Below are 25,005 nucleotides of genomic sequence, written 5' to 3'. Positions count from 1 at the left end.
GTTATGGGTTCCATAGTCCTAACAAACTCAGGTCTCTTTTGGATATGGATATTACTCACTATGGAGAGTACTATCATTGGAGCATTTCTCCTCAGTTAAGGCAATAGCCTAATATAATTATGTCGTTCCTTTGTGTCAAAAAGAAACAACCTAGAGAAACAAAGGGAGTACTATAAAAAGAACACGAGTTGACAAACCTTTGATTCATGGAGTTTGATCAGTGGCTTAGTTATAGAGAAATATTTCATTGAATTCACTCAAGGGTAGGTTAGTCAAATCAGCCATTAAAGCATGGGCTTGCTATTATCTCATATGCAAGAGTGCAATACGACAAGGACACTTGATAAAAAATTAAAAATAAATAATTAAATAAATAAATAAAATTGTTTTCACAAGGCTACCTTATAGAATTTTCCTAGCTCAAGTGGTTAGAGCTTCCCTCACGATTCCATAAGATCCTGGGATCAGTTCTCACACCCACCCTTGTGGCTCTCTAAACACCAAAAAACCATATAGAATTTTCCCTAATTTTTTACATCCTGGAATTATACTTGTATCATATAACCTTTTTCCATAATAGTGGCTTCAATGATAAACTTAGGCCCAAAGATGGCAAATTAAATTTTCCACATCCGGTATCTTGCACACAGACATCTATCACTTGCAATAATTTTTCAGCGTGTATGTTACAAGTTTTTACATATACACCACAAATATGCAGCTACTCATTTGGGTCTGATTATACCCTCAGAAGACTTCACCTTTCATTCCAAAATAATCTTTTTAGAAGCTTGTTTAAGGGGCTACTTGGGCACCAATCTTATTGGACATATAGAGAAAGCAATGCAGCGTGCTGCTTTAGCCAGCATAAAGCGCTCGTTTTCTGTCAGTTGTCTCTCAATGACCTTCACAATATTAGCATCCTGTAAATACAAACAACATTACTTGCTGTATAATGGCTCATTTATAATGTATTCCATGATAAAAATGATGGGCTTTATAACAAATAGATATAATTTAAAGACAGAAAGAAGACCAGAAGGTACACCAACAATGCGGCTTTCTTCTTGTGATCAAATGCAATAACTTCTCCAACGATTCGAACTTTGCATGCAGAATATAATTAATAGATTGTGATGAAAGGAACACCAAGAATAAAAGGAAGTAAAACAGCATAGAAAGTCAAGATTAATAATCAAAATCAAATGAGAATTCAAAAGTTAAATGAGAAATTCTTCAGCCATACATACTCATTTATACAGTTAAGTTGACTATTTGTGTCTATTACTATCTCATATGGTAACAATCATAAAGGGCTTTAGTATGCAATAATAAACATTGCTTATCATTATAGTATGGAAATGAGCCAACGATTTTCCATTAAAACAATTTACAAGAGCCAGTCCTCCAAATTCTTCAAGCTAATTTATGTAGCATAATTATCCATTGACTTTCAAATTTTCAATTGGCATTTCTAACATGAAAATGGAAATTCAGTGATTAAAGAAAAAGTGATAGTTGGGCTAATAATACGAAATTACTTAAAAATATAGTCAAGTCAAATTACTTCTATTCTCATCCTTTGTTACGGTGCTACCTCCATCCCCCTTTGGCAAAGTGAGCTGTCTGTCCTCATCAAAAACTAACCAACAAAAAACCTTATCCCACAAAACAAACATAAGACACCTAAAAAATTTCCCACAAAACAAACATAAGACACCTAAAAAATTTCCTGTTCCCATTCCCAGCTCTTAATTCTCCAAAAGTATCCAATTCCAGTTATTGCTTGAATTACGATTTCATTCAAATTACTTTTTTTTTTTTCGGTAGGTAAGATGAACTGCCCCTTCGGACCGAAACTTCTCATAGGTCAACCCGCGATCTGAGGCTAGACACTTTGTAAGCAAGGAAGAAGGGTAGGAAAAACTCCAACTTCAAGGTTGGAAGGTTCAATCTTAACCACTAGGCCAACCTTTGCTTAGTACGATTACAGATTACTTGGTTAGCAAAATATCTGATGCATAGAGATGCTAGGAAGAATTCTTCCACAGTCATCCTTTGACTAATTTATCATCAGCACTAAGAAAATAAAGTATTGTATTGTCCAGTGCAATTTTTTCCCTCATACACCACATTACCAGAATCTCCAACCATATGTTTTTTTGTGCTACATACTATTACTGACAAGGATAGCTAGTAACAGAAGTTCAAAGTTGAAGGACCAATTCCATTTCTATTCATAGAAGTAGAAAGAAGCAGTGAGACGTATTAGGAAAATGATCACGACTAGTACCTTAAGATTCATGGGAAACACATACATATGAAGACATGAGAAAAAAAAAAATTAAAAAAAAAATTAAAAAAAAAAGTAACATAACCAACCTTTTTGTGTTGCTGGACTGAGGGCCTCGCACTTGCTGTATCACCAATCACAATGATATTATTAACATTTCCACTTTCATCTCTTTCTGTTGGTGAAGTCATCGAGTGCCTCCACTGGCCATTAACAATGTACTTGTAGTAGTACCTGTAAGTGAAATGATTAAATCACACACACACAAAGATGGGCCAATTCATGCCATAAGGTCCAGGAGAATATGATACAAACGTTGCAAACATGGGAATTAAGCGAACTGCAATACATAGTTGTACTGATTGCAATATTGGTTTTTGACTTTGATATAAACCCAGCATCCCCCTAAAAGCCTGGGGGCTGATGGCATCCAAACTCTTTTTTTTCAAACACCATTGGAACATTAACACCTCAATCTTTGAATTTTGTTAAAGGTTTAGGGGCACGTTTTCGGGGATAAAAAATAAACTAAATTTTTTTTATTAGTTTTATAAATTTAGAATTTTCAAATTAAAATCAATGGCCATTCATTCTATTTTTAATTGGCACTTTGGCAGTTATGGTCCTTACAGATGGGATGAGAAAAAAAAAAAATGTTGTTAGAATAGGAGATTAATGTCAGGTGTAAAATAGATAAAAACAAGTGTTTTTTGGGACATAAGACTAGTGACAGCTGGTAGAGCAAATTAATGTTATCTCATAAAATGTTTATTTTTATAATACTAAAAATAGTACGGCTCATGACACTGCCACCCTCCCCAAACATATAAGAGCTCTACCTGCAGGCAAACATATGGATGGACTTGCTTTACTCAGGCAAACAACAACCCAACTTTATTTTTCTTCCTCTTCATTACAACCTATAGACAAATCACATGTATTACAGGTCAAGCAGTGTCATACACACTCTCCACTCACAAGATGATCAATCTTCTCCTCATAATAAGAAAGCAACAAATAAGCTGAATTTTAGTACAAATTCACCATTTTGGCTTTAGAATAGTTTGGTGGCAAACCCATTATTAACTTCATCTTGTTACAACTGTGAGTAGAATACAAAAATTCAGTTAGATTTTTCTTGTCTGTTTAAGACTGAGTTCTGAGGTAGTTTGATTATTTATTTATTTATTCATCTATTTATTTTTTCTTCTTATTAATAGAACTAGAATAAGTTAAATTGTAACCTCATACTAAAAGTTTAATGACAATCATCTGATTCATCTTATTCTCTCTGTACCTCCTCTTCTACTCTCTCATTTTCTAAAAATTTAATCAAGATCTTTGATACTGCATTATTGGCACAAGAGCTTGGTTTGATCAAGAATTTGCAGGGTCCTCGAATTCTGTTTTAAGCCAGAACTTCCTAAGAAAGCATCCTAGAAAATACTGTTATCCAGAAACATACCCACCACCTCTTTGATAGATTGCTTGACTGAGAGTTCAAACAAAGTACATTCAGATCATCACCAAATTCTGAATACTCAATAATTCACAACATACTCTCTTCAATTGTTGGAATATGGCACTAATTCCCAAGTGAAGTTTAGCAAATGAACGAGCCAATTAATGTGCTGGAAAATGAATGATCAAGAACAATGGAATGCTGATAATTTTAAGATGGATAAAAATTTAATGGTTTGATTAAGCTTCTATAGTTTGGGAGATAGTGTATAATCTGCTTCAAGAGATAGATCTACTCCAACTCCTTCCTCTTTTAAAAATTAAGTTTCAGCTAAAAGGGTCAATCCAACAAAATCCTTAGGTACGAATCCCAAAATCGAATTTCCCAGATTTGATGGCAACAATTCTGCCATGTGGGATAAGGAATGTTTCCCAGTTTGTGTAGAATTCTTATATAACAGTGAAGGAAAAGTTTCCTATTCTAGTAATTGAAAGGTTACACCTTTTGTCTTAAACCAATGCCCAGCATCTTTCCCATGATGGATTAGCTAAGTATTTAAAAAACTTCCAAGGAAGAGTTGTTCATTTTTTTTTTTTTTTTTTTTTTTATTTGGATATTCTGGTTTACAGGTAGGCAAAATTCTGAACAATAGAAACATGTGAAAGAACTGCTTAAACTCATAACAAAGAATGCAATATTCGTTAAAAGAAAGTGAATGTAGCTTTGATATTGACAAGCTTGAATTCCTGATTTACAGGTACATCAACTGATCCTAAGATAATAGCAGCAGTAGCAAAGTGGCTAGTACAGAAAGTTTTTACAGGTATATGTGAGAATTACTGTAATATGTAAACCATATTGCAGGAGCTGTTATAAAAAAGGAATTATATGTGGAATAAATTTCCACAAGTGGCTTCTGAAACACTGAAACAAACCTTAGTCACAGAACTGGTTCCTGATTTTGCAAAAGTGTTTACAGTGGACACCAATGCATCCAACTCCAAGGAAAAGCGGCTTTTGGTTTTACAAGCAGAAATTTATGGAAGAAATTGTCGGATATGAATAAAGAGCCACTTGCTATTGTAATTGAAGTGCAAAAATGGGAAGCCTCATGGTAAGTCATTTTGTCATAAAGACAGATTAAAAAGTCTTGAATGTTTCCTTCAACAAAAGATCTCAATTCCATTTAAGCAATTACAGCTCTGTAAGCTCATGGGCTTTTTTTTTTTATAAGATCCCATATCAGAGTGGTCAGGAAAATGTAATGTAGTTGCAGATGTATTATCAAGAGTACATGGATCTGAAAGCTATGTAGGTCATTAATATGTTCAGACCTAAGGGATAGAAAAAAACACTGTTATAACCTAGATGATAGTTACAGGGAAATATTTTAGCAATGTCAGCACTAAATCGGCCATCCTACATTCACTTTGATAGATGTACTGTTAAAAATGAAAGTTAAGATAGAAATGGATCAGAATTATAACTTGAGACAATCTGATTTAATGGAAACATGCTTTACCAGAGGGAGGTTTGAAGAAGAAAAAAACACATTTAAAAGGGTAAAATTGTACTCTACTGGACAGGGATGACTAAGTCAATGAGACAATTGGTCAGAGAATATGTAGTGTGCGGTGTGCCAAGCGAACAAATATGATTCAGCATCACAAAGATTCCTACAATCTCTTCCATTACCAAGACATGTCTGGATGGATAATACCACGAATTTTATCACAGGGTTGCCATACTCCATGGGAAAAGAGGTGATATATGTAATAATGGACAGATTGAGCACGATTTCATAGTTCTGGCACAACCTTTTACTTTGCTCAATCATACATAGATTGTTCATGCCTCATGGCTGGCCTAGGAGTATTGTAAGTGATAGGGATTCTGTTTTACTGAGTAACTATTAAATAAGTCTATGTTCGTTACATGGCCCTCCGTTCACAGAATCTTTTGCATATCACCCGGAAATAGATGAACAGCAAAAAGGGTAGTGAATAGGTGCTTGGAGCTTGGTTTTTATCTCACATTAATACATTATGTGGAGGCCGGCCAACATTTTGGTGTTTATGCTTTCCTCTTTCTGAATACAGCTACACAATGCAGTCCTTGTGAAATTGTGTACAATCAACCTCCACCTTTACATTTACCCTACAGTCCTTGGCTAATCCACTTTAGAGAAAGTTAGATAAAATAAAAAAATTATTATAATAATAGTAGTAATAATAGTAGTAGTAGCAGCAGCAACAACAACAACAACAACAACAACAGCAACAACAACAACAGCAACAACAGCAGCAGCAGCAACAAGCAGCAACAACAGCAACAACAATAATAATAATAAAATAAAAGATTTGAGGATTCTTTCAGCAAGGCACAAAACAAAATGAAATACCCTGCAGATAAGCATTGATTAGCGAGATAGATTGCTATTTGTGATTTGGTGAGGCTGCAATGAACCACCATCCACCGTTCTCACCTACTACACACAACAGAGGGGACAGCACCAGACCAACCACAACAACAAGCAGAGCAGCAGACCAACAACAAGCAGGGGCATTTGTTTGCTACTGTGATAAAGTAGGAAGAAAGTAAGAGTAGTACTTGTAGTAATTAAGGCATTGTTGCCATCTTATGCTTTGTAGTAGTAGTATAAATAGTAGTAGTTTAGGATAGAGAATGCAGGCAGAAAGTATTATTTTTAGAGAGTGCTAGGAATTAACTAGCCTGTAAGAAAACTCAAAGTATAACAAAGGAATTAGAGGAAGAAGAAGGATAGATTGTATTGATGTTTAGCAAAATTCAATCAATACACCTTTCATTCGAGAGGAAAGGAGCTCTCCCAAAACTAAGCCAAGCTTAACAATAATTTTCTGGATGATTATTAACCCTCCTAATGAGTCCTATTTATAGAAAACTCTCATAACAAACTCTAACTTATTCCTCAAGACACTACTAATAGGCTATGACTAATGTGCCCCTCCCTCAAATACTGATTCCTTGCAGAGAGTTCTTGGAGAGTGATGGCCTAAAGCCACTAACGACGAGTGTACGAAAGTTTCGAGCTTTATTTATCAAATTACAATCATTCGACTAATTAATCTTTCATCACGCTAGTACGTTGCAGTTGGTATCAGAGCAACCACCGAAAGCCCCGACAGTCACCGTGGAACGAATGGCCGCGCTAGAGGAACGAGTGGAAGAAATTTTCGAGAAGCTCGGGGATGGAGAAAACTCACTCCAGCAAATTTTATTGAAGAAACAAGACGAGGCAATCGACAAAGTCTGGCAAACGCTAGAAGGCCGAATCGATCAATTTCACAACGACCTAAATCAGCCGAATGCGTTAATGACAAGCAAACAAGACAAGTTCATGGAAGAAATCTGGGCAGCCATTAAAAGTTTGGGCAAACAGCCCGTACAACCCATCACGCTGGAAGACGAGGTGGAGCAGCCACGCCACACTGGAGGCTTCAACGGCTCCCCACACGGCGCTTAAGGATTCCTGAACCACCGCTGGGTGCAGCGAATTTCAAGGAGCCGCCGCTACAGCCGCTGGGTTCAGGTGGGTTCGAACCGCCATAGAGCGCAATTGGGCTCAACGGACTCCGATTTGGCAACTGGGACCCCGGAGTTGGTGGGGGATTCCATAACCGCAGCGAACCCCACAACGACCACCACATCAACACCCCCAAAAATCACGGCAATTGGAAGTGTCGAAAGCTAGACATGCAGGTGTTCGACGGCTCCGGTCCCGACGGATGGATCTTGAGAGGAGAGCAATACTTCCAGTTTTATAGGCTAACGGAGGTGGAGAAGCTCCAAGCGGCGGTGGTGGCCATGGATGGCGACGCGTTAAGGTGGTACCAGTGGGAGAATAGGCGCCGACCATTGATTGGCTGGGAGGATCTCAAGGGGCAAGTTCAGACCCAATTCCGACCCATTAATGCTGGCATCCTCCACGAGCAGTGGCTAGCCGTGGCGCAAACGACGACGGTGGTGGAGTACCGGCGCTTATTCATAGAGAGGGCTTCACCTCTACTTGACATTCCCGAGAGTGTTATGAAAGGGCAATTTGTGAAGGCACTCGGGGAGGAGATTAAGGCGGAGATTCGGTTGTCAAACCCGCAGACACTAGAGGAGGCCATGGATCTTGCTATTCGGGTCAATGGGAGAAATCGGGTCAGCAACTTGAGGAACCCTAGTGGAGCCTTTTTCGAGTTTGGACCTTATTCTGATTTTAATAGAAGCCCAGCTTCTATTCTACTTGGAGCTGGGCCGGTCCAATCCTACACAACCAGCAACCTGCCTTTTAACACCCAAGCTAACCCACAGAATACCCAATTCTACACAACCCACAACCAGCTTTCTAACTCCACAAACTCCAACCCACAAAATACTCCTGCAACTCCGTAGCTTCTGGGAACTAGGCCAACACCTACCAAAATCAAAACCGAATCCAACCAAACTGCTACCAAAACCGAACCAACCCCAGTTCGTCCCAATTCAGCGGAAATGTGAGGCGTTTGATGGAGAGAGAAATGCAAGATAAGAAGGCCAAGGGCATGTGCTTTAAGTGTGACGGCCGCTGGACTGGGCCCACTCACGTGTGCGCGGCTAAAGGACTGAGTGTCCTGCTTGTAGAGGAGTAGGAGGGCGCTGAGGGAGAGTTTATGGCGATGGGAGTCCCGGTGAGTATGGCAGAACAAATTCCACCTTGAGGACAAGGTGGCTCTTTTGGGGGGCGGTATTGCAATGAACCACCATCCACCGTTCTCACCTACTACACACAACAGAGGGGACAACAGCAGACCAACCACAACGACAAGCAGAGCAGCAGACCAACAACAAGCAGGGGCATTTGTTTGCTACTGTGATAAAGTAGGAAGAAGACAAGAGTAGTACTTGTAGCAATTAAGGCATTGTTGCCATCTTATGCTTTGTAGTAGTAGTATAAATAGTAGTAGTTTAGGATAGAGAAGGCAGGCAGAAAGTATTATTTTTAGAGAGTTCTTGGAGAGTGATGGCCTGAAGCCATTAACGAGTGTACGAAAGCTTCGAGCTTTATTTATCAAATTACAATCATTCGACTAATTTATCTTTCATCACGCTAGTACGTTGCAGAGGCTAAAATTATAGATTCATAGGCAAATTTCTCTACAGATATGAAGTAACCTGAAGCATTTTACAAGTACTTTGGTCCAAATCAATTACAAGCAATAATTGGGATGTTAGTACACAGGTTAAACCTACTATCTGATTTCTCAGATACAAAATGTATTACATGTATCCCAATTGAAAAGATTCCAAAGAAACCCTCAAGAGGCAGCTCATATTCCAATTTGGTTTCAAGGCCAACATGATTCTGCTATGCTGCAACCTGAAGCAATAATATTTTAGAATCAAACTGTATTCCATATTTTATCAGATAGGTAGGACACTAACAGTGAAGCTTCATGGGAGAATGCTGCAGAATTTGAGAAGAAATATCCCACCTTTGTTGTATTACTTGGATATCAAGTCTTCTTTAAGGAAATACAATGAGGGAGTAAAAAAATAAGCAAGATTTTAGAAAACTTCATAATTTTAGACTATAATAGATTTGGCTGAATAAACCACCAATAACATCCACTTATAACTGTAGCTAGGATTCAGGAAATCAGTTACACGTTTATTGACATAATTGTTTCAGACTGAATTTTGAAAAAGTTTGCTAACATTGTCCATTATATATATAATCCTATAATAAGCATGAGTCTAATCAAATGACAACTTATGTGAAAAATTTGTTTGAAATTGTTAAAATGTAAACGTTTTAAAAACTTCGCAGCCCCTAATCTTTAGAAATGACAAATTAGAACTTTTCCAATCCATAACTCATAAGGAGTTTTTATACTGCCTTTGACGAGCTCCTATTTAGTGTATATGCAATTATTAATAGAGTATATCCCCGGAACGATATGTAAAGATCTCTAAGCTCATCATGGATCGAACCATATACAACAATGTTCGATTTCTCTTTTCTCACGTGGTGTTCAAGAGTTAATTATGAAATAATTCCACAATCCCTTAGATGATAATTGAACTCTCGGCTCAAATATTTACCAACACAATCAGATCGTTGTGCTATGATTGTTTTAACAAGTTGATTTTGTACGTCATTTCAGAAAATGATTTTTACTTTTTCTTCATTAAGTTGACATACCAATTCTACTTAAATCGTCAGTAAAAGTAATGAAATAACTAAAGTCTAAACCCACCTCTAGCTTTTCAAAACATAGACCCATAAACATCCATATGTATGAAAGTCAATAGATCATTTGCTCTTTCACCTTTTTCCTATGTTACATTGACACGGGTACGGGTATCCGATATTGGTACGTATCCGAGTGTCGGATACGCCATTCTAAAAAATTTAGGACACGGGGACACCGTCTTAACATTGGACTCGGGTACGGATACGGCAATAATTTTGTCCATAATATATCAAAAATAGTACTGTATATACAAACACTCAAAAGAAAAACACTCGAAACCTTGCTTGGGAAGCCAAAGTAGTGCCAACAAACTAGTAATAATCTAATACTAGTAATTTGTACCACTTTTCTTGGGAAGCAACAACTGCCCACACAGTTTTTTTAAAAAGTTTTAAAATTAAATTCAATAAATAAATAAATAAATATACTGCCCACTTTTCTTGGGAAGCAACAACTGCCCACACACTTTTCTTGAGAACCGTCTTCAACTGCCCACACACTTTTCTTGAGAACCGTCTTCATCTTCTTCAAAGCTTCAACTCCTTCAATGGCCGCCGTACCCGAGAACAAAATGGAGTATCCGGAACGGATTTCATACCCGGATCGGTGTCGCGTCGTATCGACCCGGGTATGCCGGCCAAAATGCCGTGTCCAGGTAACATAGCCTTTTTCCACTAAAGGGTGTCTTGGTCATTTTACCCACAAGACAAGATTCACAAATATCAAACAATTCATGATCAGATGATGAGAGGATTCTATCCTTTTATAGTTTTTGGATGCGCTTTAGGTTAATGTGACCTTACCTATAATGCCATAGGTAGGTAGGGTTTGAATCGTTCGTTTCCTTTTCTTATAGTCAATGTTATGAATGTGGGTGGTACATTCTAAAAAATATAAACCACTTATTAATCTAGCGGTAGCACATAAAATGTTTCCTATTACAAAAGAGTAACCTTCAATATCTAAAAATTGGTACTTAAACAATGATTTTCTTAATAGTTGGAACAAAATAAAAATTATTAAGTACTGAAACGAGTCTTCACGGAAGTACTAAGTGATAGCTTCCAACAGCAAGTGCAGTAACCACTGCTCATCCCTTTACTAGCTTCCTACTTACTTACAATCCCTACACATGATATACTAAGTGCATACCACAATTGGAATTTATTTTTACGACAATAATGCTAGGTAACTCCTTACCTTTTATGTTGTTGTCCTTGTAGTGGGGACAATCTAGTTAATTCTGCCGCAAAAGAACGACTTGCTCATTGCACCCTTCAAGTAATCTCCAGTATGATAATAGCCCAATCAATAAGCTTTACTGGAGTCATCATCGTCATGCACGAGCTTGACTTTGTCGAATCCGTAGAGAGAATGCAGAATAATGTCACGCGTTGTATTGTCATCTGAACAGCTTCATGTAATCATACAATCGGATCATTTCATTCACATGATCCTACGCTGAGTGACCAAGCTTGAGTTTCCTGGTGGTACATCACCATGAGTTTTGTAAGCCTCGTATCTCAAGCTTTCACTCCAAGAGTGGTCAATTCTGGAAATTGAATTAATTAATTTCTCACCATTGCCTTAAGTGTTCCCATTTCCATAGGAACAAACTACTCCGTGCAAACATCACGTAAGCAAGTAACATATATGGCTCATCGCTAACAAAACTCTCGGTCGAACACCTTAGGATCGAGTTTAGCATAAGTACATGATCTTGATACAATCCGAAACCATTTTAAGGTGTTTTTTAGGTGTCATACCCGGACTAAATCTACTTAAGATAGGCACATATAAGTGATATTCAAAAATTTTACTTCTTAGAACATTTCTAAGGTTCGTTTCCCAATCCTTGAAGTTAGAGAAATAGAACTTGGTTTCCATCATGCATAGAAGTGATGCATTGTTAGTGTTATTTTTATTCATTAACAAACAAAATAAGGCAAAGTTTATAATTTATGTTTTATTTATTACATTAGTAATTATGCATGCTAGTTTTATGTATGTTGATAATGATGCACTAGAGTTCACTAAATAGTTATAACATAATAAACTCAGGTTCCACTAATATATTAAGGGTGCTTTCTCAATTAAAATACCTGCAAACCTTTGATCATAAGTGATGGATCATGGCTCCATACAGTGTCATTTATAATCTTAATCTTAGGAAATTAGGGTAAAATACATTTTTATACTCTTGTTTGGTTAATCTCAACAAGATTAACAAAAGCATTTTATGTCTTGAAAGAAAGGGTAATAACTAAACATGAGATGATTAATAATTCAACCAAGAAATACAAGGAGTTGTAATTAGTAAAGAGTTCACTTACCTTGAAAATGTAATATTTAATGGTAAGGCCTCAGCCCTTAGGCATTGCATAGATAAAAGGGTCTTGCAATCACTTATTTCAAAGGGATAATTAATTTTAACAAAGTGTTTAAAGCAACATTACATGGGACGAGATTCGTTTCAAAACTTGGTACGGAAACGAATACGCGGAACACTACCCGTGGTGAATATAGTACAATTGGGTACGAAATAAGTAAATTAATAAAAAAAAAAAAAATATATATATATATATATATATATATATGTGATTTTTATTGATAGATTTTATATCTAGGTGAGTGGATTGCTAAATACACGTGAGAGAAGAAAGAGAGAGAATATTGCGTTGAAAATGTCGGGAAACAAGCTATTAAAGGTTGCAAAGGAAGAACCGTGAACCTTGTAATGTTGGTTTAAAGTTACTTAATTACTTAATGCTTTAATTCTAAACATAAAATCTTTAACTTTGACTTATTTTGTTTATAGATTAATAGCAATATCACAAACACCGTACCACTTCCATAAGCAATGGAAACCAAGCTCAATTTCTCTAACTTCAAGGATTGGGAAACGAACCTTAGAAATGTTCTAAGGAGTCAGAATATGGAATATTACTTATATGTGTCAATCTTTAGCAGATTTAGTTGGGCCATGACAGCTAAAAAACATCTGAAAACAGTTTCGGATTGTAACAAAAGCATGTCAATCACGCTAAACCTAATCCTAAGGGCTAGGGCCTAGAGGATTTTTGGCTACGAGCCATAAATGTAACAGCTTACGTGATATTTGCAGAGGGGTAGTTCGTTCTTATGGAAATGGGATCACTAATGGCAATGTCGAGGAAATAGTTCATTCAATTTCCAGAATTGACCACTCTTGGAGTGACAACTTCAGATATGAGGCTTACAAAACACATGGTTTATGGTTATATACCCACCAAGAATCTCAAGCATGGTCACCCAGGGATCATGTGAATGAAATGATCAAATTGTTCAATTACATGTAACTTCTAGGGAGGTCTATTGATGACATTACGGCTCATACATTATTGTGCATTCTCTCCCTAACGAATCCGACAAAGTCAAGCTCATGCATGACGATTAAGACTTTATAGTCAAGCTCATTGATTTGGTCATTAATCAAACAGGAATTTACTTTGAAGGGAGCAATGAGCAAGTGCTTCTATTGTGGCATAATTAACCACAAGATAGTGTCCCCACTATAAGGATGACATAGTGCAAGGTAAGGAGTTACCTAGCAGTTGTGGTACTAACATAGTAAATTATGAGTAGGTATTACAAGCAAGTAGGAAGCTGACAAAGGGAGAAGTAGTGCTTCGAGTAGGAAATGGAGCAAAGTTTACTACACTTGCTATGAGAAGCTATCACTTATGACTCCCGTTAGGACTCGTTTCAGTAATCAATAATTGTTATTTTGTTCCAACTATTACGAAAAATATTATTTCAGTACCAATTTCTAGATAGTAAAGGTTAATCATTTGAAATAAAAGACATGTTTTGTTTCAAAGAATAACATGTTATATGCTAGCGCTAGATTAATAAATGGTTAATGTTTTTAGAATGTTCAACCCAAATTTACAACATTGACTATAAGAAAAGGAAAACGAGCGATCCAAACCCTACCTACCTATGGCATTGTAGGTTAGGTCACATTAACCAAAAGCGCATCCAAAAACTACAAAAGGATGGAATCCTCTCATTATTCGATTATGAACTGTTTGATAATTATGAATCATGCTTATTGGGTAAAATGACCAAGTCACCCTTCAGAGGAAAAGGTGAAAGAGCTAATGACGGATGTTGCTAGGTTGTGAGTTGAAATTCTAGAGGTGGGTTTAGTTATTTCATTATTTTTACTGATGAGTTAAGTAGGAATGGTTATGTCTACTTAATAATTCAAATGTCGGAATTCTTTGAAAATTTCAAAGAATTCTAAAATGACGTACAAAATCAACTTGTACGATCTGATTGTGGAGGTGATTATTTGAGCCAAGATTTTGATGATCATCTAAGGGATTGTGGAATTCTTTCACAATTAACTCTTATTCGAACATCATAGTTAAATGGCGTGTTTGTTGTGTTTGAAAGTTATAATCGAACATTGTTGGATATAGTTTGATCCATGATGAGTCTTACATATCTTCACATTTGTTCTGGGGATATGATCTAGAAACAGCTGCAAATACACTAAACAGGATACCGTCAAAGGCAGTAGAAAAAACGTCATATGAGTTATGAAATGGAAAAGTTCTAAATTTGTCAATTCTAAGCTTTGGGGCTGCAAAGTCTATGTAAAGAGATTATTTTCTGACATTTATAAACAATTTTTTCACATAATTTGTCATTTAATAAGACTCATGCTTATTATAGCATTATATATATTAATCAATATTAACAATCATTTTCTAAGAGTGTGCTGGCTGCGGTGATGAGATCAGATCTGTAGGAATTATCTTTAGGATGGTAAAGAAATATCTACAAGATTGCTCCCAGTTGCTTGGAAGATAAGTTGCAGTAATAAGAAGGAAGGAGGTCTAAGAGTTCATGATTGTTTTTTATGGAATAAGGCTGCACTAGGCAAGCAGATATATAATGTAGCTAGTAAACAAGATAGCTTATGGCTAAAATGGATTGATCACTTGTATTTGAAAGGGAGGAGTTGGAAGAGGGCTACATGTGCTATAACAGATAGTTGGACCTGGAAGCATATCTAGAAAATCAAGGATGAAATTAAAACAGGCTATACAGGTGGTACATGGATTGCTAATGCTAAAGGCTATACAGTGGCAAGTGGACACAGATGGTTAAAAACTAAAGCCTGAGCATCCAGAACTGCCCTGGTGTAGTTGGGCTTGAAATAGACTTAACATTCCTAAGCATAGGTTTACCACCTGGATGATCTTATGGAAGAGAATAAGAGTCAAGTCAAAAATTGTACAGTATGGAATCATGGCTGAGAAAACTTGTCCATTTGTGTTATTTGAGTGATGAAACTGTGGATCACTTATATTTGAGTGTAGACATACTCTAAGTATGCTGTAAGATTATGAACAAAGCGCTGGGAATTCAGTGGAGTTCACAGAATATGGAGAGGTGTAATCTTCAGTTGAGTAGTATACAAGGAAGGTGAAATCCTGTATTGTATTTGACAGCAAAGAAATATGCTGTTTGGAGTTGATGCTTGCAAAATCCAGATAGAGTTGTGAAGAAGCTTCTGGAGGTTATCTACAATAGGATCTTTGAGGTGATGCCTAAGAAGCCAAGTAGGGTCAATAGAAATTGAATAGCTTGCCTAATTGTATAGCTCTGTTTTGGTTTGTTTGTTGTTAGCCTATTGTTAGGTTTTGTACAGTGTGCTCTTGTAGCCTGTTATGGCACTTTGTTCTTTAAGTAAATTTTTTTTCCTTCTTTCGGAAAAAAAAAAAAAAAAAACAGAAAAAAAAATAATAAACTTCATAGTTTACTCAAACCTTCATTTTTTTTTTACTCACATGTTTCTCCTCTCCTTTTTATTCCCTTACCACTCTTTACAACTCTCTTAAATATTATTTGTATACTTTTTGTTTATCACTGTACACACCTTTTTTTTTATTTCAAACTCAGATTCAATTGATTATGTTGTTGTGCTCTTCTTTCGGACAGCTTCTTGTGATGACTCATGTCAGCCGATCCCGTATGATTTTGGGACTAAGGCTTCGTTGTTGTTGTTGTAATTGTATAAATAATGCTATAAACTCTCTAGTAACCTCATTCTGAAAATTAAAAGAGAATCATCTATTTCTCTCAATCTCCTCTTCTTTTTTCTCACACTCTTTAAATTTAACAAAAAAAGAAAAAAAAAAAAATATATATATATATATATATATATAATCATAATTCTTTCCTAGCAACATCCACCAGGCCACCAAAAACAAATAAATTTTTTTTTTTTTTTAAAAAAAAAAAAAAAAAAAAAAACCCAGAAATGTTGACTGCATATCCTATGATAGATGTATGACTCCTGCAGTAGGCATAGCTGAAACTTTAAAACGTAAGGACCTGTCCCATCCTAAGACGCAGTGACAACATAAAACGAACATACTATCACAACTACGGAATTTCATTTTTGGTTTAACAGAAATGCATGAATGTATATCATGCGATAAGCCTTCTGCAATCCCTCAAGTCAACTCAATTTCTAAAACAAACAATAGTCATATGCTTTAGTCCTAGATTAGAGTCAATCTAAACTCTAGGCCTAATGTTAATCTAGATGTGAAGAACTTTGGGCAAGTTTGACAAAGTTCAAGACTCTATAAATTATCTTCATTTCTTTCTCTCTTATTTCTTGGGTGGCTTTGCAGTCTTCTAGGCCCACCATGTTCGACAGCCTAGTATAGTACCCAATATAGATTTAATAACACATTAAAGTAAGACATAGCAAATGGGATACTAGGCCGAAACAAGAATGTTTGAGTACCATAGTGTACGCCACTGCACCCCCACAAACTTAAAGCAATCATTAATTGATGTGATACTGCGTACAAAAGCTTGTACTTAGTTACTTACTTCCCTTGTGGTAGCCGAACTTCAATTTCATATCTTGGACCTCCTTTGTGCACTGCCTTTATTGGATCTTTCCAATTACCAGTGAAATCCCCAACCAAGCACACATCTTCACCCTGCCATTAGAGATAGATTAATAATCACATAAATAAATGTAAAGAGACAAAGACTATTTGATAAACATGAATTTATAATTACAAATGCAAAGAGAGACCATAAAAGGCCCTGAAAACTAAATAAATAAGTAAATCAGCTACCTCATGTCCATTCCAGACAAATATCACAGCATGTGTCGCTTGCCTGTCATGTCTATCTTTATCAACCATGGCTATGAGATCCCATGTTGCCCAAGCTATTGCTGGCCTGCATTCAGTTCTCCATTGTTTAACTCTAAAATATCTAGCATTACAACCTAAGTTAAATATAAAGAGAAAAGAAAAAAAGCAGATAAGAGGAATTTGATAATAACACTTTTGGGATTAAGGCTTTGATTGATTGATTGAGTCATAAATAGCCAGTCATTGTTCAGAGTCCCTTATCTAAGACAGTGATATAAAGCATGCTAAACAATTTTCTCAAACAAATTCAGATCCTACCTCTCCTACAGTTTATTTATCTCCATTGAACCTCTTTCAAGAAAATATTTTATGTCAATGTGTCACAAAGTCTTTGTGTGGCAGATCTCAAAAGACTTATTAGGTTTCTGTTATGAATTCTCTTTACTCTGCCCATTGGCAGCGAGAAAGGATAGAGAAGCTATGAGTAAAAAAAGATCAAGGAAAGGGAAATGAAGGTAATTTTGGATTACTTTAGTGACAGCGAAAACTTAATTACTGAAGTCTTTATATTGGGAAGCACCTGTTAGGCCTGCAAGTGTGAAGTCCAGTGACAAAATTATAAGCTGCATTTAGCGAAGTGTCCATCATCCAGTGCAGATATGCAATGACACATGCTGGAGAACGGTCAAATCCTGATGTACAAGTAACAAAAACTCGGTGGTTTTTTTTCAACAGGCGCAATAACAGTCCCACGGAAAATGGCAGTTTCTTCCTCATATCAAAGGAATCTCCTTCCCTATAAAATCAATATAAATTACATATAAAAAGATAATAAAAATTATTAAAAAAATATAAAAAAATAAAAAAATAAAAAAAGCAAAAGTGGGTGATAAAATCCAAAACAAACATAATAAATAAGAAAAACTTGTGTGGACTTGGTTTAAAATAATATTTTTGTAGACCTGAGGTCCACACGTGCCAGCCGACGTTATGTTGAACATAGTAACCCTAAATTTAACATAGTGACCTTTATTATTCATATTGACCAGTATATTAAAACTCTAATTATAAAATATAATAATCTCTTATTATGTTTATTATAACACAATGACTTTTATTTCAACATAATAACCTTTATTTTGACCTTTTTATTAATATAAGGACTTTGATTTTAAAATAGCAACCTATCAGCATAGTGACCCTAACATTAATGGTCCACATGAATGTGAACCAGTTCTATTAAAGAGTTTACAGCAAGGATATTTACTTTCTCATAAGTCACATTGATAAGGACAAAGAATCTATGTATAATCAGGAATTAAATACTTAATAAAATTCAAATTTCTAGGTAGTTTGTTGTAAAAAGAGCTCCATATGAGAATGACTTCAGGCCCACTTCTGATGTTCTGATTAATAAACACAATGCAAGATAAGAACAGAAAAGAACCATATATGATATGAGGCTCCAGTCACCTTATGGGGTAATTGATCATCAGAATATCACATTTTTGGCAACACTCCTTGATAGAATTAGAGTTGATTCCCCAATTTTCTGCTTCAATCGGACTCTGGAAATTTAAGAGAGCAGTGATTCCCTGGTACATATTTGTCAGAACTCAGTAACGACATCAATGCCTTCTATAGTTGTTAGAATTATCATGCTGATGACTACCACAGCACTCACCAAACTCGCTAGATCCTCCACATCAGTTTCTCCTTGTATGCAGGAACCTACATATAACTGTTCAGTTATCTGACAGAAACACAAACATAAAAAGTATATAAGTAAAAAAAAACCTCTCTATTGCATAAACATCAAGCAAATAACATATTGCGGAAAAACGAACCATCACTTGAAGTAAACTACAATTTTGCCCAAGATCTAGCCTGGATGGTTTATGTGACAGTGTAGAATTGGTTGTTATTATATTACGTAGAAATATATGTTAACAGCTAATTTTAATCACTTTACACCACACAGTGACAATTGGAAGGTACATAATCTAATATTAGGGTTCATGAATGATAAGTGCATTTAACGGCAATGGTTTCCCCTCTTTCATGTTAAAATTCTGTTTTTAGGAAATTAGTGGGCATTAGACCCCAGTTTTCTACTTATTTCACTTGCTTTATAATCGAAGGTATTTTACATGATTTTGTAGGTTTTGCTAAGATTATTGCTCAGTTGGAGAATTAAAAGCCTTAAGGTAGGTTTTGCTAAGATTATTGCTCAGTTGGAGAATTAAAAGCCTTAAGGTAGGTTTTGCTAAGATTATTGCTCAGTTGGAGAGTTAAAAGCCTTAAGGTGTCAATGATGAGTTCAAAACTTCGCCACCAAAGATCAAAGGGATGGAAAAGCAAAAAGGCTAACCAAAGAAATTAGATCATGATTTGTGAAGAATGGGATAAGTAATACTGACTGTAATTACATGATCATGTCAGCTTTGAAGACCAAGCCAAGTCCCTTTCATTGCTTGTTCTTTAGTTTATGTTATCGTAAATTTTGTAAAATTAGCTTTATATGGATTTTACAAATAGATTATTAAACTTTGGAAGTAACAACTCAACATTACAAAAATATTTAAAAAATATTTTATTAAAGTAAAAAAGACTGGTCGTATACCTTATGCCTTAAGGGCATGTACCTTACACAGATAAGACATGTACCTTACTGTTTTAACAACACAAATTGAATTCTTTATTTAATAAAATACTTCAAATAAATTAAATTAGGGGGGGGAGGGGGGGTGGGGGGAGAAAGAGAGAGCTACACCAAATAAGGTATCTGAATACCACACCTTGCTGTACTGCATACCAAGAGAATGGTTGTAGTAGATTTCTCCTTTGGAACGATCAATTGCCTTGGTGTATTCACCTAACGGAAAGCTTCCATGAGACCATTCAGCATCAGTGGAATCTTCTTCAACAGATATGCAAACCAGCTGGGTAAGTGATGCTGGAAAGCTGTTATGTTGTGATAACAGATAACCATTTCCATTTTGCCCAGTCAGCATCTTCCATGCCCGTGATACAAGAAACTTTGAAGAGAATACTACAAAACCTGAATTCCCACCACTCTCACTAGACCCCTGCAAAGCTGAAGCCACTAGGGTCTTGCTCCATGTGGCTACAGGGACACGGCCTCTATTGAAAAGAATATCAAGGTCATTCATTGAAAGTAACTCTTCTATGGGAAAGGGTGAAAAAGGTCTCTCAAGAACAAGGCTAAAAGATCCAACTTTCTCCTTGAGCATACTCCTGACAAAAACATACAAGAATCAAGCCATAAACAACTGAACAAGCACTAATTATTTATTAACTTCTTGTTTTATAGAGTAAGTAATGCTATCAAGTATATGTTTCTAGGCACATTGGTATTTAAGATTATAAGAAATTCCAACATAATTAACATGTGACTTTTCTCAAAAGTAAACTCATAACAGTTTCACAATATTAAGTTATAAGAAACATACTTCTCATTTGTGAAAACTGACAAAGTATCCCCGTATTTTTCAGTAAATTTTGCAAGGGGTAGATTCCTTACTCAACTATAGGGAAACCAAGTTAATAGGTGGACCAACTTCCATTATACTTTGTATATGAGTAGCCTCTTTGATCATAAACAAAACAATAAGACAACAATTATTCATCTACAACTAAAAACAATATCTTCCCAAAACCCTGTTCATTTCACATGTTTATTAAGCTGTGCATGAATTAGTAATGAACTATTTGTCCTTGCTATGCTTGCCCAATTTCCTCAAGAATAAGCAATTATTCACACTCCATAATTCCAAACAATACATAATGAATAGGGCCAGTAATTAACTAACTAATTGTGCTCTCATGATTTCATTGATTTAAATTGGAATTATAAGTCATTCACATTTCAAAAAGATTAATAAAAAAGATAACCAATTGGTGTACTAGAACAAATCATTTAAAAATGAGAATATACCCAAAAGGTTAAATGCCTAGAAAAACAGAAGTTTAAAAGTAAAAGAAATGTATACTGTGCATCACTAATGTCCTTGATCTCTAAAAACTGGCCATCAGAAGAATCACCTGCCTTCTTTAAAGTATCGCCAACCATTATTATCCTTGATTTCTCCGCATTCCCCTGTAAATCAAATCAAAATAGTCAATTAAGGAAAATGATAGGGCTACGTATAATAATAAAAAAAAAAAAAAAAAAAAAAAAAAAAAAAAAAAGTGTAAGCAATAATTGAACATTTATAACATTATCGATGCGTAATTTTGAATAACTTTGTTAACCAATGGGGCAATACTATTTTAGATTTGAAGAAGCCCTAAGGGCTCCATAGATCATATCAGTAAAAACTATAGAGAAAACTTAAGTAAAAGCTTCAATACATTACTCCATGAATTTCTTTTTCTCTTTGAAGATCTAGTTTGTGATCTAACTTATTCCCCGTATAAAAATACAAAAGTGTATAAAAATAGGACTGTGGGGTTTTGTTATTATTCATCCTATCGAGTTCTTTATGATTATCAATTAGTGATATCTATATCTATACCAATATTTTAGAACATGAAAATTCACTTAGAGAATGCCACATTTACCTCCCTCTTTTGTATTTCTATTTTATTTTATTCCTTGTGCAATAATCACCATGTATCATTTTTCTTCTTCTTGCATACTTCTTTTTTATTAAAAGCATCACCCATGTTCAATACTTTATTAGCTTTACTTTACCCTTTAATTTCAATAAACTAAAACTCATCCTCTTCAAAAAAAATTTACATTGATAACTATGTGATTGACAAATGTTAGTTCACTTGTCATATTCTAATTTTTTTTTTTTTATTTATCTCTATTTTTTCTTTTTATAGTGAAGGGTTGCATTAACCCCTTCACTTACTACTAACCTATGTTGCATTGTTTGTCCTATTTCTAATTTAAAATTGAAATTTAATAATAGTGTCTCAAACTAAGTATTATGAAAAATTATATAACAATTAGAGCATGTTCAATGGTAAGCTACAATACCTTGATAAATCAAATTTTTAAGCTAGTATATTTTGTAGCTACAAATTGCTTCAATGGTGTACAATTGCATATTGTAGCTTGATTAATTAAATAATTAAATAAAGTACTAATAATCAAACACATGTCATAATTTAAGTGGATAAAATTTTCTTTGAAAAACCAAGCAACGTAGCTTGTTTGAGCAAGTTTGCTTAATCAAGCTACATGCTTGCAATTTTATTTAATATGCAAGCAGGTCCTTTCGCTAGGAATCTAGGCCAATTGAACAAGATCGCAGGTAATGTTTTGAAATATAACAAATAGTTAATTTGTTAGATTCCATTTGTCATGAAATCTCTCAAGTCCAACCAAATGACACAAACATCTGAAAACAGAGAGTACTAATCTCACGATCGCATTTTATATATAATGCCTCCGTTTCATATTAGGTGCAACAAAGAGTTATTATTGTTTCATTGTTCGTGAGACAACAAAGATTGCTTTGTTGCAATTAATAAAAAAACGTAGGTAGCAGTATATAAGCTTAGCATCATATTAATGAAAGTATATTATATCTGAATTTAACCTTAATTTTTTAAAATTACAGGAAAATTGTACAGTTCTTTTTTGCAATTCGTATAAGATAATTCAATCAAATTCAACCCATACATTGCACGGCAGTAAAAATTAATGATCAAAACAGAGAGTAATTAAATTACCCCTTTTCGGAGAGAATGAATGAAAACCTTGCCATCAACCGAAAGAGCAAAGCGAATTCCCAGAGGCTTATCTAAGGTTACCATATACTCATTCAAATTCATCTTGTAGGCATTTTGATTGTCCTTGGACAACGCAAAAACCCTAGAAATTGGGTGATTGAAGTGTTTGTGCCGATTGGTGCGCCTAAGTATGAGATCAATGCTTCGATTAAAGGTGAAATCAGTTCTCCAAATTGAAGAAGAAATCAGACCATTGCAAAGAGACATTGAAGGAAAATGTAATTACGAGATGATGTTTCAAGCTGTCGATGACGGTGGAACCGAGTGCGTAGAAGAGGAGAGGATATAGAGAGAATATGAGAGTGAAGTGAGTGGAGAAGTAGTCAAGTAGAGAGATCCGAGGTGGATGAATATGATGTGATAATTTTGAGGAAGTGCGCGTTTTGTGTGCCGGGTAACAGAAATACAACAATGGTCGTCTGTGGGCCAATGTGGAAAAGGGTTGTTGGTTGTCACCGCATTAACTTGACTCCTTTAACATTAATATGTCTATACTCTCCACTAAAGACGGAATAAAGTTACCCTAAAATTATTTTAAGTTACTCTTATGGGAGGATGTTTTAGTCTCTAGCAACTAGAGACAAGAAAAGCTCCAACAGGGGTAGCATTGTAACTTCGCGTTTAGTAAGGGTAAAAACCTAACTACGCTGACTTGGTTTTCAAGAGAAGTTTTTTATGTAGTCATGTGTGGGAAAACTCTATTTTCTGTTTTTCCAACTTCCTTTTCTCTCTCATTATCTTCCTTCTTCGTCTTCCAAAAAGAATTTAAAATACAGAACTTCTCTCTCTCTCTAAATTCACTATCTATCACTTTATTTCGCATCGTTATTCTCACTTCACTTTTGTGTCAGCGTTCTTGTTCGTTCATTCATTTGTGATTGTTCGTTCGTTGGTGGTTGTTGTTGTTTCTCGATATCGTTTTCCCGCTAATACAGGTAAGAAATTTGAAAAACCCTTTTGAAAATGTGTAGTGTGTGTTTGTTTTTGTGACAAAATTTGAAATTTTGAATGCATGTACTTAAATTATTGTTAAGTTGTATTGTTGTTAATTTGGGTTATTCTCTTGTAAATGATTTCTTTGTTTAGAGTTATTTCTGCGAATACAAGAAAGATTAAGCATAATTATGTCCAATTTTTCAATGGAAGTTATGCTCAACAATTTTAATACAAAGCTGCGTATTTGAGGTGCGGAATACCATGAAATTTGTTTATACCACTAGTGTTGATGGGTTTTGGGTGTGTCCTATTGTAGGCGTCGTTCGAAGCTCTCCTACATAAAGCATGTGGTGAATATTGATGGGTGTCAAAAATGGCACCTATTTGATGAGCATTTAGGTTGTTTTCACCTTCTTTTCATAGCTTTTCTTCTTAATAAATGCTTAGTTTTATGCTTTGCCTCTTAGTTTTACCTTTCCTCTCATATTTTGTGGCTTTTGTGCATTTTGATGGGTTTTCTAGTCTTTTCTCCTTTATTCGCTCTCTTTTCGTGGTTGTAGGTATTGTTTGAGGTTCGGTTCTTGATATTGATGGTTCTAACACCCTAGAAATTCCTTTCCTTTAAATACACACTTTACTCTTTTGAAAATACGATTTAGGAATATCTAAGACATTACCGCCACCGTGAAAACGGCTAAGGCAATTATCAAAGACACACAGCGAAAGACTTAACTCAAAACCATTCAAAAACGAGTCAACTTAAAAGTCAACCAAACGAAAATAAAGATTAAAACCAAAGTCAAACGAAGTCAAATAAAATCAACCTACAACTTGGAACCATTGAAGGCCCTTATCAAAACCAATTAAATTATGAAAACCTTTGCGTTAGTCTCATGAGCATAACATAATATAATATTTGAAAGAAATAAATCACATCTCAACTAATAGAAACTAGCATGATTCGCTCTACTCATGCCCCGTCATGAATATGCTTCAACGCCTGAAAAGATTATCTCCACTTGTCCCCACTACTCTCCATTAAAATGGATCATCGTAGGGCCAAGATAAAGACATAGCCAGACACAAACAACACACACAATCAGCAAA

General features: G+C 35.3%; 1 protein-coding gene across 2 annotated transcripts; it reads right to left on the bottom strand.

Annotated features, from left to right (window-relative positions):
- Positions 1-383: 383 nt before the first annotated feature.
- On the bottom strand, positions 384-23,311 carry LOC145604669 (phosphoglucan phosphatase LSF1, chloroplastic-like). Of its 2 annotated transcripts, XM_081660582.1 has the most exons (10): positions 22,903-23,311; positions 21,207-21,313; positions 19,992-20,451; positions 18,878-18,946; positions 18,667-18,788; positions 17,774-17,989; positions 17,173-17,278; positions 16,919-17,031; positions 2,383-2,527; positions 384-923 (listed from the first exon to the last, which is right to left on the bottom strand). In XM_081660582.1, exons 1-10 carry the CDS (start codon positions 23,167-23,169, stop codon positions 804-806), a joined length of 1,725 nt encoding a protein of 574 aa, XP_081516708.1. In that variant the 5' UTR covers positions 23,170-23,311; the 3' UTR covers positions 384-803. The 2 variants fall into 2 exon arrangements, with proteins under 2 accessions (XP_081516708.1, XP_081516709.1); XM_081660583.1 differs by lacking the exons at positions 384-923; positions 2,383-2,527 and adding an exon at positions 8,928-9,141.
- Positions 23,312-25,005: the final 1,694 nt, after the last annotated feature.

Source organism: Chenopodium album, chromosome 22 (genome assembly GCF_948465745.1).
Source record: "Chenopodium album chromosome 22, dcCheAlbu1.1, whole genome shotgun sequence".
Classification (NCBI taxonomy): domain Eukaryota; kingdom Viridiplantae; phylum Streptophyta; class Magnoliopsida; order Caryophyllales; family Amaranthaceae; genus Chenopodium; species Chenopodium album.
Note: the sequence above shows the minus strand (reverse complement) of the source record. Positions and strands in the feature narration are given on the sequence as shown.